Source organism: Alternaria burnsii, assembly GCF_013036055.1.
Source record: "Alternaria burnsii strain CBS107.38 chromosome Unknown 730, whole genome shotgun sequence".
In the NCBI taxonomy this organism is placed as follows: Eukaryota; Fungi; Ascomycota; class Dothideomycetes; order Pleosporales; family Pleosporaceae; genus Alternaria; species Alternaria burnsii.
Genome location: NW_024066110.1, coordinates 62,896 through 77,496, shown reverse-complemented (window position 1 = coordinate 77,496; position 14,601 = coordinate 62,896). Strand labels below are relative to the sequence as shown.

The window sequence follows — 14,601 nt, the reverse complement described above, 5'->3', positions numbered from 1 at the left end:
GTAATGATCACTTCAATGAACTGGATTCAAGAATCCGGTGTCTCAGTTTTTAAGGGCGAATGTCGAGCTTTGTGGTGACGCAGCAAGACATGACGCTCGTGCGGAAAGATGCTTTGCCAAGCACGTTAGCACCGAGCAAGCCTAGCGCAAGAGCCCCTGGACGCGAGTCGCGGCGCTTCCAGCCGCCGGAGGGGGACGCGCCAGGACACGAACATCACCCGTCCGACCCATCCTCCAGCCTTTTGATTCCACCGCTCTTCCGTGCCAAGCTTACAGTCGTTTTATCTAGTGCTGTTTTGTTGTAGCTGGCGCTAGCTGCCCAATAAGGAGCGAAGACGCCAATGGCCTACAAACTATTGATGCCTATTCACAGTCGACTGATAAGGACGATGACGACTAAGTCTTCAGCGTACTTCGAATGCTATACGACACATTCGGACAATCTGCCTTTCTCCTAGTACGAATCAGGCGGATAAAGTGATGTGGCTCGGGGAGTGGGCGATACGATTGACCTGCTTCGATATCTCTGCTCATCCTCGTTGTATAAGGGCAGTTCGCTTTTCTCAAGGTATGTCCGACGTTGTTGCACGGGCTCAACTGGAGGGGTATATGTCAGCATAGAGCGAGTGGCACTGATGCGAATTCTAACGAAGATCGTCATCTTCCAGTCTGTGTCCCTTTGGACAAGGTCGCCAGAAAATAAATCATTATTACACGCAACTCCACAGCAGCATTATTCCGAAAAGCCAACCATTTTTAAAACTGTCACGATCGATGCACACGATCTTCTCATCCCATGTCCGAAACGCCACCTTCCATCTAGATTCCTGTTTACTGCTTGTAGCGTCATGGTACACATTGTTTTTCTCAAATGCTCACTGTGTCAATACCTCCGCATATGTGCATCCCACAGTTGCTAGCAACTGCGGCTTCTTGAATACTGCCTCGAGCGACTGGACGCCAAATCTGCGGCAGCAACCAGCTCACCAGATCTGACTCCTCTGTCAACTAGCTTTGCGGCTGTCATCATCTATAGTAGCTTATGAGCACTTAGTTGGGTTATGTAACCAAACGCTACAGCATGAAGGATATTGAGCTGAATGACGGCTCGTTGTCAAGGGCCGTAGCTTTGCATAAGGGAGTGAAGAACCATCGCAGACGAGAAGTCAACCAGGAAGTGTTGAACATTTGATTTTAGTTCTTTTTTGTAGATGTCTATCGTTCCTACAATTTATGAAAGGTACACAGTCACTACAGTGGGAAAACTATGATTCTGTTACTATGTCAAATCAGCCGACGTTAGGCATATACTGTACATCATCCGTAACAGTTCCGTTGATCTAGCCACCTCATAGTAATCCTCCTGCCCCATGCAAACCCCTGTGAAGGTATACACTACCCCTCCAGAAAATCATTCTTCCTATACCCTACAGCAACCACTTTCCACATCCTAACCGTCTTATATGTTACACCCATAAGCTTCTCGTCGCCCAATCCACAAAGAGCATTCGCCACCAACCCCTCTTCATTCTTGAGCACATCCTCCGGCGTCTCCTCGATACTTTGCTTATTCATCGTGAAAATCATACACGTACCGCATTTGCGACCCCAAGCCGCAGGATGACCAGTCATATCGAAATCGAAGCCAAAATTCCAAGGCGGCATGGTGTTGGGGCTTTTTCCAGACGGAACGGATGTCATGTAGAGAGTGAGGGTCAAGGAATCCTTCACTACTTCCTTCAGGACAGTCTGAATGTTACCGACAGCTCTCCCTCCACTTGGAATATATTCTACGCTAACGATGAGTTCTGGAATCTTTGAATCAGTTGAAAGATAGGTTTTGTTGCGTTGGATGTGGAGTTGAAAAGCAATGGTTCGCGTATCGCTACCAGTAGGGAGTGCAGTAATGGAGTTGAGAAAATGAAACCTTGTAGAGATAAGGAGGTGAAGACTCCATCCTTTGATCTTGACATCTACATCTGTGGCTGTGCATGTGAGACCGTAGCGGTACTCTGCTTGTAGCACGCCATCTGATGTTCCTTTGGCAGACGATTTGGGGAAGGAGGTAGACCCTCCAGCATAAGGCCTAGTCTCTTCTTCTTTTGCGTCCGCAAATTCGTGTTCTTCAGCACCATTAGTAGTCCCTTGGCCGGCGGGCCGACGAGGAGGTAAAGACTCAGACGCATCGACAGGCGCAACACGAGGCTCCCACGGCCTCCTCCAAGTTTGGGCGTAACCAAAAGAGCCCCAGATCCCCATTTCGTCATCGTACTTCTTGGCTTTCTTTGGGTCGATAAGTACTTCGTAAGCAGTCTTGCCTGCTCGAAGACGGGCTTCGGCTAAAGTACGTTGAAAAGGGTTCAAATGCTTGATCTTGTCTGGGTGGTTCGCCAGTAAAACGGCACGGTATGCAGATTCTATATCATCAGTGGGGGCTGCACGGCAGATCCCGAGTATCGAGTAGTGGGATTCGATGGGCATGGTGGCTGCTGTAGCGCTGATTGGTTGACTTTCGTTGCGGTTGGAAGGGCAGATATGAGAGAAGAGAATGGTCACGAGGCCGGTTAAATCAAGCGCAGAAGGAGTTAGATGGAATTTTCACGATGATTTGCTTCACATTTTACTGGGTGGACATACGCCGATGCATTCACTACGATATGCATGAATTTTGCCGTATGTAACTATGGAAACATTAGGTAGCCAACGTTCACTAGAGGCAGCATAATCCCTCTTCCAGCCCAGATAGCAAATAGCATGACAGAGGAACACAGATATCTTCCGTGGTGTATGACAGTCCTCAAAAACCTACGCACATTGCTTTTGAGTCCATATGGCGCTCTGAACAGCGATCTACGCGCCTCTTAGCCCAGACCCTATGGAATCCCTCTCCTACGTTGCGCCTCTGAGTACAATATATGCGTCTTGGGGAGACACTGTATAGTAGAACTGCTGAAGATGTCATATCTTTTAGGAATGCCAACTAAGTCTGTGCAGGATCATCGACCAATAGCCCCACACAGGACAAGATTGTTCTACATAATTAGATCCGGCATATCTTCGACAAGAACGTTGGAGGCTACGCCATTCCGAGTAGTAGTATTGGGATCATCCAATCCTTGTGCATCGCGTTTGTGCTCCGCAATCCAGGCGTCAATACCATCCAGGGCTTTGATAGGGTCGCCTCGACAGCCTTGGAGGTAGTTCTGCACCTGCGCTGGGGAGAAGGTATCATTCGGCATCCTATCCGAAAACTCTGTTGCCCACTGCTCGATCTGTTCCAAGGTAAAACCCGAGTCACGAGCGAGAGCAGATCGTCCAATCAAGCGTTTGAAAATGCTTTTCCCGGCACTGGCGTCCATGTTTCCGAAGTAGACTTTCTTGTCGATGCGACCGGGACGTGTCAAAGCCTCATCCAAAGTATCAGGGGCGTTAGAGGTCATTATCAAGAGTCTACCTTCTTGAGAAGCATTTCCATCAATGGCGTTCAGCAAACCGCTCAGCGTAACTGTATTGCTTTGGCGGACAACACGACTACGTTTGGAAGCTGGCGGTTGAGGCCCCATGGCACCTGAAGAACTATGAACCTCATCGATGGCTGCCTGTGCATGTTGAAGCGCTTCAGTTCGATCATCTGAAGGTCCTTGTTCGCGACCGATACCAGCAGAGTCGATGTCTTCCAACACGACTACACACTTACGTGGAAGACCTAGAAAAAGGCGGTGGAGTGTTCCATCGCTAATGCTACCGGTTGACAAGTTGATGTGGTAGATGTCGCAGCTGAGATGGCCTGCCAATGCAGCACTGAACGAGCTCTTGCCGGTGCCTGGTGGGCCATGAAAGAGGTAACCTCGCCGGTATGGGATGCCACAGTCGGCGAAGAATGAACGCGACTCATCGCTGTAGTAGTATTCTGCGTCTCTTACTAGATCCGATTTGACCTTCTCATCCATGTCAATGGTGTCGAGCCTTCGAATGGCCTTGGAGACTGACTGCCAGCCGTTACCGTAAGGGTCTAAGCGATCACCCGCAAAATACACTGTCGTGGTACCCGTAAGGTTCTTGATTCTGAAATCATGGCAAAGCCTAGTAAAATCCCGGAGCGGCTTGAGGCTCCATCCAAGGGTCATGACGGTGAGTGAGTTCTGGAGCTGACCGCTGTCGTCGAGTATGTTACCCGTAATACCACTGTTGTTTCGGTAACCAAATCCACCTCGACGAGAGAATATGTACGGGCGAGGTATCCAACCCAACATAAAGCCGACCCAGAATAGTCGTGTACCAATCGGTGGAAGACATAGGACTTCTTCGTCAACTTTGTCCGCTGCAGCCCCAGGGTTGCGAGCAACCATCATACGTCGATGAAAATCATCGTTTGGGTCCTGAAACCCTCCTGTAACTAGCATAGCACTCCTTGTATGGCTGTTCAGTATTACCTCCGCGCCCATCCAGGCCAGAACTTCTCTAGCTACTGGATCCGTTTCGGGTATGGTGACTTGAACAGTGAAGGCCCATATGAAGAGGCCTTTCAAATGCTTGTACACAGGTTGAGCAGCTTGGTAGAGGCCGACAAGAGCGAGTATTCTTTCGAGATCGCCAACGCCGCTTGGCTTAAGTCGATATAGTAAACGCTGAATGACTTCCAAGATAGGAAACTGACCCGTCGCAGAACGTTTGAGATGGCGCGGTATCAATCCGGGGGTATCCAAAGGCTCGGGCCAGAGCTGACTAGTCTTCCCTGGTGAAAACGTGAGGTCGGTTGATGGTTCCGACATGGAGGCTGCCATTCGAGGCTTTGGATGCTTTCCAGGTCGTGGATGTAGCGAAGTTTAACAATGGCAGCTGCATGCGTGAAGATTTATCCAGGATATGAACAAAATAATAACCTCCAGCTCTTGAGGGCTCTAGCACGCGTATGAAGCGCTTAATGGTGGCAGTGCTAAATCACGATCGTTGACATGACATGCGGACGAAAAAAGACTGATAGAGCAGGAACGATGGAATGCGCCGAAGGATTTGGCCACACTAGCAGCGGCGCAGTCCCCAAATCGATGGCGCGGACATTCCGAGGTTGGAGCTGAGGCTGAACGGCAGACGCTTTGCACGAGCCCATATGAGGCAAGAGAACTTGTGGTCCGCGGGCAAGAGCGCGAACAGTCTAAGCCTCATTGGGATAGGTGGGCTGTTTATGGCTGTACGTCATAGGCTAAACTACACCAACAGAAGTGCTACGCGTTTTTTACGAACGTCTCACTCTTCGTCTTTACTCTCCATCGTCAAAGCTATTCGTGTCTTTGAATTGCAACAAAGTTTCCTCCTTTACTCATACCGAAAATCTGACTTCGAATCGCAATGCCTCCTAAAGCAGACACTTCAGATCTTCATGTTGCGAAGCTCTTCTCGGTCAAGGACTATGTGTGCGTAGTGACTGGAGGCGGCTCTGGTATCGGCCTTATGGCTGCTCAAGCACTCGCTGCAAATGGTGCAAAAGTACGTTTCTTGTTCTTGTGACTGGACGCCTCTAACATCTAGCAGGTATACATTACCAGTCGACGCCAAGAGGGTAAAGCCGATTCTTGACCCCTTCAACCAAAAGGATGATTATGCTGATTTTTGCTAGCCCTTGATACCGCAGCAAAGTCACACAGCCCGGATCAAGGCGGCCAGATCATACCACTTGCACCTTGCGATGTGACTAAGAAAGACGATTTGGAGCGCATGTATCAGGAGTTGGCGTCCAAGGAGAAATACATCAACCTTCTTATTGCAGCAGCCGGTATCTCAGGCGAGAAGGGTATCCCAGACGCCGACGATGCTACTGATATGAAGAAGAAGCTGTTCGACAACGAGACATTCGAGGGTTGGGCTGAGACTTACAACACCGATGTCACAGCCGTATACTTCACCACTGTCGCCCTTCTGCCGCTCCTTCAAGCTGGAACTGAGAGCCACGGCCACCTCTCCGCCTCTGTCATCGTTATCTCTTCCATGTCAGGAATCATGAAGAATGCACAGGGCCACTTCAGCTACAACGCTGCCAAGGTCAGTTCTGCAAGGGTCGATGATTGAAAGAAGATGCTGATACGTAATTTTTGTAGGGCGGAACCGTTCACTTGAGCAAGCTCATGTCGGCTGAGTTCCAACAGCTTCGCATTCGGGTGAACAGCATTGCCCCTGGCTACTTTCCGTCTGAGATGACGGCAAAGGAGAGCGATGAGAAGCAGAAGAGCGACCTGCCAGACGAGAAGATCCAGGAGAAGGGCCATGTCCCACATGGGCGGGCGGGAAGCGATGCGGAGATGGCGCAGGCCGTCATCTTCCTCACCAAGAACTCATACGTCAACGGCCAGATTTTGACCGTGGACGGTGGTGTGCTCAACGTTGTGAGCTCTTAGGAAGAGAATGGTGGGATGAGATATAAGAAGTGTGATTAAAAGTAGTTTGATGACAAGAACAATGATACCACTATACCAGAAAGTCTCATCTTGACTCGCGCACCGGCATTTCCTTTTCGGTAGAGTTTCCACAAGCTGACGGAAGCCGTTTCCCCACATTCCCCGCGATAGGCATGGTTCTTGATTGCGATAGTGGTAGCGATAGCCAGCTGTGACGCATGGTGCCTCTGATGCTGACGACCCGTGTGTAGACGGGAGAGGAGATAGTGTATGCAAGGGGCTAGCGCACGTGAAGACGCGCAAGTCTTTGAGACTGTTGCGTCTTTGTGACGAGATTTGCCGTTGAGAAAAACAAAACCTCGACGACGCGTCGCGTGGGCTGCATGTACATGTTCACAATTCGGGACCGGGAATTGTACTCGTCGGGTGCAGGATGGGCAGGATGGGCAGGATGGTGAGTGGACGGTCTGAGGCAGGGCGCATGAAGCGAGCGCCCAACGGCGCGGCCGCTACTGGGTGCAGGTCGAGTACACGGCGACGAGACATTCCCTCATCTCGACAACAGCGGTGCCTAGCCACTCCCCGTTTGGCCCAATCCACCCGGCAGCATCGGGCGACGAGTCTTGACATAACGGCAGCCTCTGGCAGGCGGCAGCGACTCTGAGATTCGCCGGGCTGGTTTAGAGCGTGTTTCGCGGCCAGGATCCCCAACTGATAATTGCTTTGCGCTGGTAACGGGCCCCTCCAACGCATAATACGAGTCGCGCATGGGCAACAACAACAATTGCGACCTTGCCCGTCGACATTGCCGTCTCTCTGCATTTCTGGGTGCTTGTTGTTGGGGACATGCACACCGCACGACGTCCTTCACCGCCGCCCATCTTCCACCACTCACGCCCGCCCTGCGACCAGACACGCCGAGACGCCTAGGCGCCGACTCGAGCACAGCGTAGGACGTGACAGCAGCAGCTGGCTCCGGGGGCCAGACGAGGACAGCCGACATGGTCTCACACCCCTCCCGCCCATCGCATGCGCCCTCCAACTCGCGCTCGTCGCAGGCCTCGACCTCGTCCAACACACCCGGCGGCCACTCCAAGAAGTCGTCATCCTCGTCCAACCACAACGGCCAGCCCCGCGAGCGCGAACAACGGCCGAGCAGAGAAGGGACAGCGCAAAAGGCAGCCCAAGATGTGGCGGGCCTCAAGGACTTCCAGCTGGGCGACTGCCTGGGCAAAGGCGCATTCGGCAGCGTCTACAGGGCACTCAACTGGGGCACGGGCGAGACGGTCGCCATCAAGCAGGTCCGCCTCGAGAACCTGGGCGCCGCAGACCTCAAGAACATGGAGATGGAGATTGACCTGCTCAAGAACCTGAACCATCCGAATATCGTCAAATACCACGGCTTCGTGAGGAGCTCCGAGAGTCTCTACATCATCCTGGAGTGAGTGGCCGTGGAACCATACACACACACACACATATACAAGAGCCAGAACTAATGTCCTGTTAGGTACTGCGAAAACGGATCGCTCCACAGCATCTGCAAGAACTTCGGAAAGTTCCCCGAAAACCTCGTCGCGCTGTACATGTCGCAGGTCCTCCATGGTCTGCTCTACCTCCACGAACAAGGTGTCATACACAGGGATATCAAGGGTGCCAACATCCTTACAACCAAGGAGGGCCTGGTCAAGCTCGCCGATTTCGGTGTAGCCACCAAGCAGTCGGGCTTGGACCAGTCGAGCGTCGTGGGCACACCCTACTGGATGGCTCCAGAGGTCATCGAACTGTCGGGAGCTACTACGTCGTCAGACATCTGGAGTTTGGGATGCACGGTCATCGAGCTGATTGAAGGAAAGCCGCCCTACCACAAGCTGCAGCCCATGCAGGCCCTGTTTAGAATTGTCAACGATGAGCATCCACCGATACCCGGCAGTGCCTCTCCGGTATGTACAGACGCCAGACCATATGACTCCAGATACTGACCCTTGCAGCTGCTGCGCGAGTTCCTCATGGAGTGTTTCCAGAAGAATCCCACGCTCCGCATCTCCGCAAAGCGCCTCCTCAAGCACCCATGGATCCTCAGTGCCAAGCGTACTGTCCCTGCAGTACCCACAAAACCTACCGAATACCAGGAAGCAGTCAAGTCCGTGCAGGAATGGAACGAGGCATTAAAGTCGCCCAGCTCCCTTCGCCGGAGTTCTCGTCTTGTGTCGGGATTGCAGAAGGCGTCCCCTGCTGCCGCCAACGGTGCTGGTGCTTCATCTCGTAAGATTCCGGCCAACGTTAATCTCAACATCCCGAAGCACAGACCTACCGCAGAGTCATTCCGCTCGCCGGAACTAGAGCATGACGATAACTGGGATAATGACTTTGCCGAAAGCATATCGCCTCGTGCCCTGCAGATGCCACACCTTAAGCCACAGGACAACTTTGGCGGGCTCTTCTCGAGCGACAGGCTCAAGGCTTTCGCCAGCTTCGAGTCAGTCACGGAGATGCCTGAGTTCGGGGACGGAGAAGCCACGGTGAAGAGCCCGATGAACATGGCACAATTCCAAAGCTTTCCAAAAGCGTCAGGTCACAGAGCAGCCGAGAGATCGAGAGGCGCCAATGGTAGACCCAAGACGTCTGCTTCCTCCTCAAACACGTCTTCAAGATCGAATTCCAACGCTTCTACGTCAGAGTATGAGGATAGATATGAACAGCCAAGAACGGCATTCCTACGAGGCACACCAAAGGCTGCGCAGTCCCCAAAGCCAAAGCCTAAAGCGCCAGCGCGGCCAAGTCAGCTCTTTCGTGAGGATACTGTCGAAGACTACTCAGATCTCATGCCGGCTGACGAGGGTGCTTTTGAACGTAAACTGGCGTCTATGCAATACGCGCACCCACCAGCCACAGCATCAAGACAAGTAGCAGTCACCAATTCCAGCCCACCCTCTGACACTTTCTCTCCACGCTTATTCCATCCCAGCGACTTGAAAGCAGGACCCAAGTCAACACGCGATCTCAAGTCAAATGGCAACATACATCAAAGATCGGCAAGCTCAACATCCACGCGAGGAAAGCTACAACGAACGCAGTCGCAGATTGAGATTCAAAAGTATGCCGAGAACGAAAGCGACGATTTTTCTGATGTCTTTGGTGATATCAAGAGTCAACTTGCTAATCCTAGTCGAGCCGAGAGTGATAGTGGTAGTGAGCACAGTAGTCTCGCTATGATCACATCCAAGATGGCCAACTCTTTCATCATAGCGGACGAAGATGACCTCGATCCATTCGCGAACCTCGATGAAGGTCTCGACAACATCAATCTAGAGAACAACGTCGCTCGAGATCGGGACGATCGGCTAACGAAGATGACGGAAAGTCTAGTTGGCTGTTTGAAGACAAGTCAGCCCGACGATGAACTGCTCGACATTGCAGATCAACTGCTACAGGTGCTACACGAGTCGCCAGACAAACGATCGATCATACTGCGAAGCCATGGCATGTTGCCCATCCTGGAGATCCTTGGAACCCGGCCGCACAACGAAGTGGTACTACCTCTTCTCAAGATCATCAATCTGATTATCTTGGAAGACTCCGAATCGCAGGAGAGCCTATCGTTCCTGGGCGGCATTCCGACCATCTGCTACTTTGCTTCCAAGAAGTTTCCCAGTGATATCCGGAAAGAAGCTGCAGCTTTCGTACGGCAAATGTACCAAACAAGCACCCTGACTCTGCAGATGTTTATCGGATGTGGTGGTATCAATGTGCTAGTTGAGTTCTTGGAGGAGGACATCGACGCTGAGCGCGATCTGGTACTGATCGGTGTCAATGGTGTCTTTGGCGTCTTCGAATTGCAAGGACCGACGCCCAAGAACGACTTTTGTCGTATCTTTTCGAGATCAAGCGTACTATATCCTCTCAGTCTGGTGCTGAATCGCATGGTGGAGGAGGATGGAGAGGTTGCACGCCTAATTGTGGGCAGGATCGTACAAATCTTCCTTATCTTCTCACAAGCAGAGAGCCATGTCAAGGATCTCGTGGCGGATCGAATGATCTTGAAGCGTAAGTTTCACACCTCCGTCATACGAGCTTGACGCAGTAGGAGGAGTCTCGGACATAGCTAACAGTGCACAGGTGTATTGAAAGACCTTCGCAAGATGTCACCACCACATCAAATCACTATGCTTAAGTTTATCAAGAACCTCAGTTCCCTTTCCTCGACCCACGAAGCCCTCCAGAACTCCAATGCAATCGACATCCTTATTGAACTACTCAAGTCAACTCGGCAAAAAGACGCCATGAGCCGCAGCCTGCACCGATCCGCTTCTGACCCAGCTCGACTACCTCCGTTCCACCGCGAGATCTCAAACCAGATCCTCAACACTATGTACAATTTGTGTCGGCACAACAAGAGCAGGCAGGAAGAGGCTGCGCTGTCAGACATCATACCTTTACTGAAGGAAGTTGTGCGCGAGGGCGGCCCGCTCAAGGAGTTTGCGTTGCCGGTGTTGCTTGAGATGGTCAACTCGGGCAAGGTCGCACGGAAGATGCTATGGGATGCGAAGGGCCTCGCATTCTACGTATCGCTACTTGGTGATCGCAATTGGGCTGTGACGGCCCTAGATGCCATATTCGTATGGTAGGTATTCGTTCATCTTTAACATCCAGGTACAATATGCTAACCAATGCAGGCTTCAGGAAGAGACCGCGCGCGTTGAACAATACCTCCTTTCTTCGCAATCGAGCTTTACAGTTGCTATCATCTCTGCGTATACCTCCGCCGACCTACCACACTCCACGTTTGAGAACATGCTCGAACCATTGCAGAAACTTGTTCGTCTATCTCCACCGATTGCTGCATCTCTCGCCGTACCTGAGATCTTCAGTCGCACAGAACAGAAGCTGGGGCACAAAGATGCTGTGACGCGTCTCAACTTCCTCCGTATCCTACGGACAATTTGTGATGCGAGGGACGAAGGCTGCTGGCTCGTACGCGCTTTTGGCTGCTATGATCGTATCAGTTGGCTTATGGAACACGATTCTGCTGTATTGGTGCGGCAGATGGCCGAAGAGCTCGTCCGTGCATGCGACGAAGTCGAACACTCAGGTATCAACAAAGGATCGAATGGCAAGCGAAGCCTTAGTCGTGCTTCAGCTATTGGCATGAATCTACGCCGTCCAGCTTCATCCGCTGGTCGTCGAGACGGTTCCGGCTCTAGCACCGGCTCTACACTGGTAGGCAGTGGCATGGGGCTGACACCGCCTACACCTAACTCTCTTAAATCTACGTTTATGCTTCCACCCATGGCCAGCACGCCAACGGGACGCGGTGGCATCACGAGGTCGCAGTCGTCAACAGCAATGTGGGATCTCGCTGAAGATCCCTCCGCTGTTCCTCCTTCATCCGGCCGCTCAAAACCACCAGCTCTAGCACGCAGCTCAACCTCTTTTGCAGCCTTGCAATCCAACAACAACACACCAACTGGCCCCCGCACATCTTCACGTCCACCATCTCGCGATGCAGCAACAAGCCTCGCGCGCATAGAAGCGAATAACGCCAACTCAAAGTCGTCTTCACGTCTTCCCAAAGCCCGGGCAGGCCGTCTTGGTGAGGCGGTCATGCGACGACGCCAAAGTACTGTTGGTGGCGAAAATGATGCACCGGGAAGTGCTACTCCCACTCCAACTCCCACCCCCACGACGACCAATGCGCCGCCGCTTCCACGGCTACAAATTGTGAGAAGGAGAAGAGAGACTAGCGGAGGTGAGATGAGTACAGCAGCGAGGAAGGGTGTCGCGCCGGATTAGGAATTCGGTGTGAGTAATGCTTCGCCAGAAAGGCGGGGTGGAAATGGGTATGTGACGCAGGTGCGGAGACGGAGAGGATGGACTGGCCTTTGACTTTCCTTGCACTTCATGGTGTGGGATAATTGTTTCCTTTGTATATTTCTTCTCTTTTTCTTTCGGCATGGCTGTGGTTATGGGTGGCATTGGGTCGAAAGAGGCGTTCATACAAGGCGTTATGACTCGCCTACCTGGCTTTGGCTCTCTGGCTTTTGAACATGGGAAAGCATTGTTAGGGGTACATTGCATAGCATGGCGTTTTCTTCTTGTTTTGGCTTTTACATTAAAGCGGGAGGAGGCATATAGCGTTTGCGGATGAGAGAGTATGGGCGAGAGCGTGAGTATGAATACCAGTTTTCCCTGGTTAGAGAATGAGATGCTAAGCGTTGCTGTATACAAGACATACGTGCAGATGAAGGCTGATGGTATTCACTAATATTGTGAAAGTTGGTGAACAGATTACGGGTAAGCGTACAGGTACTTGCTCAGAGCCAAGACAGTAGGAGGAGGCTGATTGGCATTGTATTGTCGAACTTTCATGGATCAAGAAAGTGTTGAGTATTGTAGTTTCTCGGCGAAAACCTTTGATGAGGGGGCAAAAGTTCCAGACGTCGAACATCGACCAGCGCCGCACAAAAAAAGGCATCTCAACCACACATAAGTGACGACGTGTACGAGCGCAAAAACATGGACTTGCAGGGAATCGAACCCTGGACCACTCCCAAGCTGATCCTGTGCGTTTTACTGCTCAGGAACTGATGCTAAGGGAGTATTATACCACTAAACCACAAGCCCGATTTTCTGATGAAGAGAAATGAAAACGGTAGCACTATATTCCGCGTCGCAGCAAGCAAGGCTCACGGGTGTCGAAGAGATGCTTTACCTTGCAGGTTGTGGAGTGGAAGATTTGTTGCTGAAACTGGTGGGGCGATGCGGTTAGGGTCAAGTTCGAGCGGTTTGGCACACGACCTAAACTGCTAACAGGCTTAATGTTCCGCTAGCTTTACTGATTGCATGCGGCATGCTTGCCGCTCGGGCCACTCGCGGGAGTTATTCTGGCTGCGTATTCTTGTCGAGGAAGGTCGCTTGTGAGAGAAGGGATTCCTGGAGTTCTGGAAGAAATACAATTATAGCACGGACCAAGAGCGTGCGGGGTGAAGACTCACAAAGAAAGAGTCAAACGCTTGGGGATGTCGTCATCGACTGCAGCTTCTCTTGCTTGCATCTAAGTACGTCTCCAACTTATTCCCACCTTCTATCACTTGTGTGATGTATACGACGGCATTTCCTTTCTCGCTTGTGTACAACGGCCTACAGCATGTCTGATCAGCGAATGACACGTGCTTGTGGTGACTCTGCTAAGCTACAAAAGCTCTCAAACTTCCCGCCTCTACCATTGCACTCAATACACATTTCGACCCCATCATGGACAGCCTGCTCAGTCTAATCCGTCCCACACCACCGCCCCCATCGAATAGCGCACGTTTCACAAATCCGGTGCAACGTCCGACGCACTTGTGCGGTCCGCGAACCGTTTACGATAGCGTCAAAGATGCCAGTAAACGTGTCGATTTCTACGAAGAAATCACCATATTCGCTTGGCCGTCACGCGGAGGTGTGATCGTACTCGAGAGGCCCTGTCCTGCAGATTTCGACTTTCTCGGCCTCGACCGTCTCGATCCACCGAAGAAGCGTCACGCCACTCGACAAGAGGAAGACGACTTTGCTCAGCGCTTACTATTGCTCGGAGGGAAGTGGTGGGACTCTCCCGCTAGACACGCCCTCTTCATCGAATCCGACCACTTGCAAGATGAGGAGGTAATGGCTGCTCAGCCTGAGCCGACGGCGAGGGAAAACGCGTGGGTTGGTGCCGCATGGCCTAGCTCAGGCGGACTTGTCGTAGCTGAGTGGCCGACAATGACGTATCCTGGTGGACGTATGGACGATGTCGCTCCAGACGATGTGTCGAGATTGTTCTTATGCATAACGATGGACGAGAAGGCTGCAGTGCTGATGGATAGACTTGGAGAGAAGAGGTGGAATGGAGTAGAGGATTACGAGGGCAAAGCTTTCATTGGCAGCTGGGGAAACCATCGAGGCGAAGCTGGCGAACTTCAACAGACGTGGCCAAGCGAATCAAGATCTCCTTCACATTCAAATTTCTCTGTTCTTTGACCGACTCTATTTCGCTTCAAAGCTCGTGTCAACCTAATACTTTCTTTCGGCCATGCCTTCACGCAAGCTTGCGCTTCTTTCAACAGTCCTCCTCCTAGGCACTCAAACTTCCTGCAATGCTATGCGCACTTCTGCGCGTCGCCCTGGAAACTAAGAACTAATATTGATGTCTCAGCAATGAGAGTAACAGTCAAGTAACATTACATTA

General features: G+C 51.7%; 6 protein-coding genes across 6 annotated transcripts; 4 read left to right on the top strand and 2 right to left on the bottom strand.

The window, feature by feature from the left end:
* Nucleotides 1-1,395: 1,395 nt before the first annotated feature.
* GT037_003429 (uncharacterized protein) lies at nt 1,396-2,481 on the bottom strand (the record flags this gene model as incomplete). Its single annotated transcript, XM_038928476.1, has 1 exon — nt 1,396-2,481. One exon carries the CDS (start codon nt 2,479-2,481, stop codon nt 1,396-1,398), a length of 1,086 nt encoding a protein of 361 aa, XP_038788183.1.
* Nucleotides 2,482-3,032: 551 nt separating this feature from the next.
* On the bottom strand, nt 3,033-4,772 carry GT037_003428 (p-loop containing nucleoside triphosphate hydrolase protein; the record flags this gene model as incomplete). The annotated part of the gene is made up of 1 exon (XM_038928475.1): nt 3,033-4,772. One exon carries the CDS (start codon nt 4,770-4,772, stop codon nt 3,033-3,035), a length of 1,740 nt encoding a protein of 579 aa, XP_038788182.1.
* A 577-nt stretch (nt 4,773-5,349) lies between these two features.
* Nucleotides 5,350-6,392, top strand: GT037_003427 (uncharacterized protein; the record flags this gene model as incomplete). The annotated part of the gene is made up of 4 exons (XM_038928474.1): nt 5,350-5,487; nt 5,533-5,560; nt 5,618-6,039; nt 6,096-6,392. The coding sequence occupies 4 exons, from the start codon at nt 5,350-5,352 to the stop codon at nt 6,390-6,392; spliced, it is 885 nt and encodes a 294-aa protein (XP_038788181.1).
* Nucleotides 6,393-7,393: 1,001 nt separating this feature from the next.
* GT037_003426 (ste ste11 cdc15 protein kinase) lies at nt 7,394-12,182 on the top strand (the record flags this gene model as incomplete). Its single annotated transcript, XM_038928473.1, has 5 exons — nt 7,394-7,833; nt 7,900-8,332; nt 8,381-10,436; nt 10,509-11,013; nt 11,066-12,182. 5 exons carry the CDS (start codon nt 7,394-7,396, stop codon nt 12,180-12,182), a joined length of 4,551 nt encoding a protein of 1,516 aa, XP_038788180.1.
* Nucleotides 12,183-12,905: 723 nt separating this feature from the next.
* On the top strand, nt 12,906-13,199 carry GT037_003425 (uncharacterized protein; the record flags this gene model as incomplete). Its single annotated transcript, XM_038928472.1, has 2 exons — nt 12,906-12,952; nt 12,989-13,199. 2 exons carry the CDS (start codon nt 12,906-12,908, stop codon nt 13,197-13,199), a joined length of 258 nt encoding a protein of 85 aa, XP_038788179.1.
* A 444-nt stretch (nt 13,200-13,643) lies between these two features.
* Nucleotides 13,644-14,393, top strand: GT037_003424 (uncharacterized protein; the record flags this gene model as incomplete). Its single annotated transcript, XM_038928471.1, has 1 exon — nt 13,644-14,393. The coding sequence occupies one exon, from the start codon at nt 13,644-13,646 to the stop codon at nt 14,391-14,393; it is 750 nt and encodes a 249-aa protein (XP_038788178.1).
* Between the last annotated feature and the right edge of the window lie 208 nt (nt 14,394-14,601).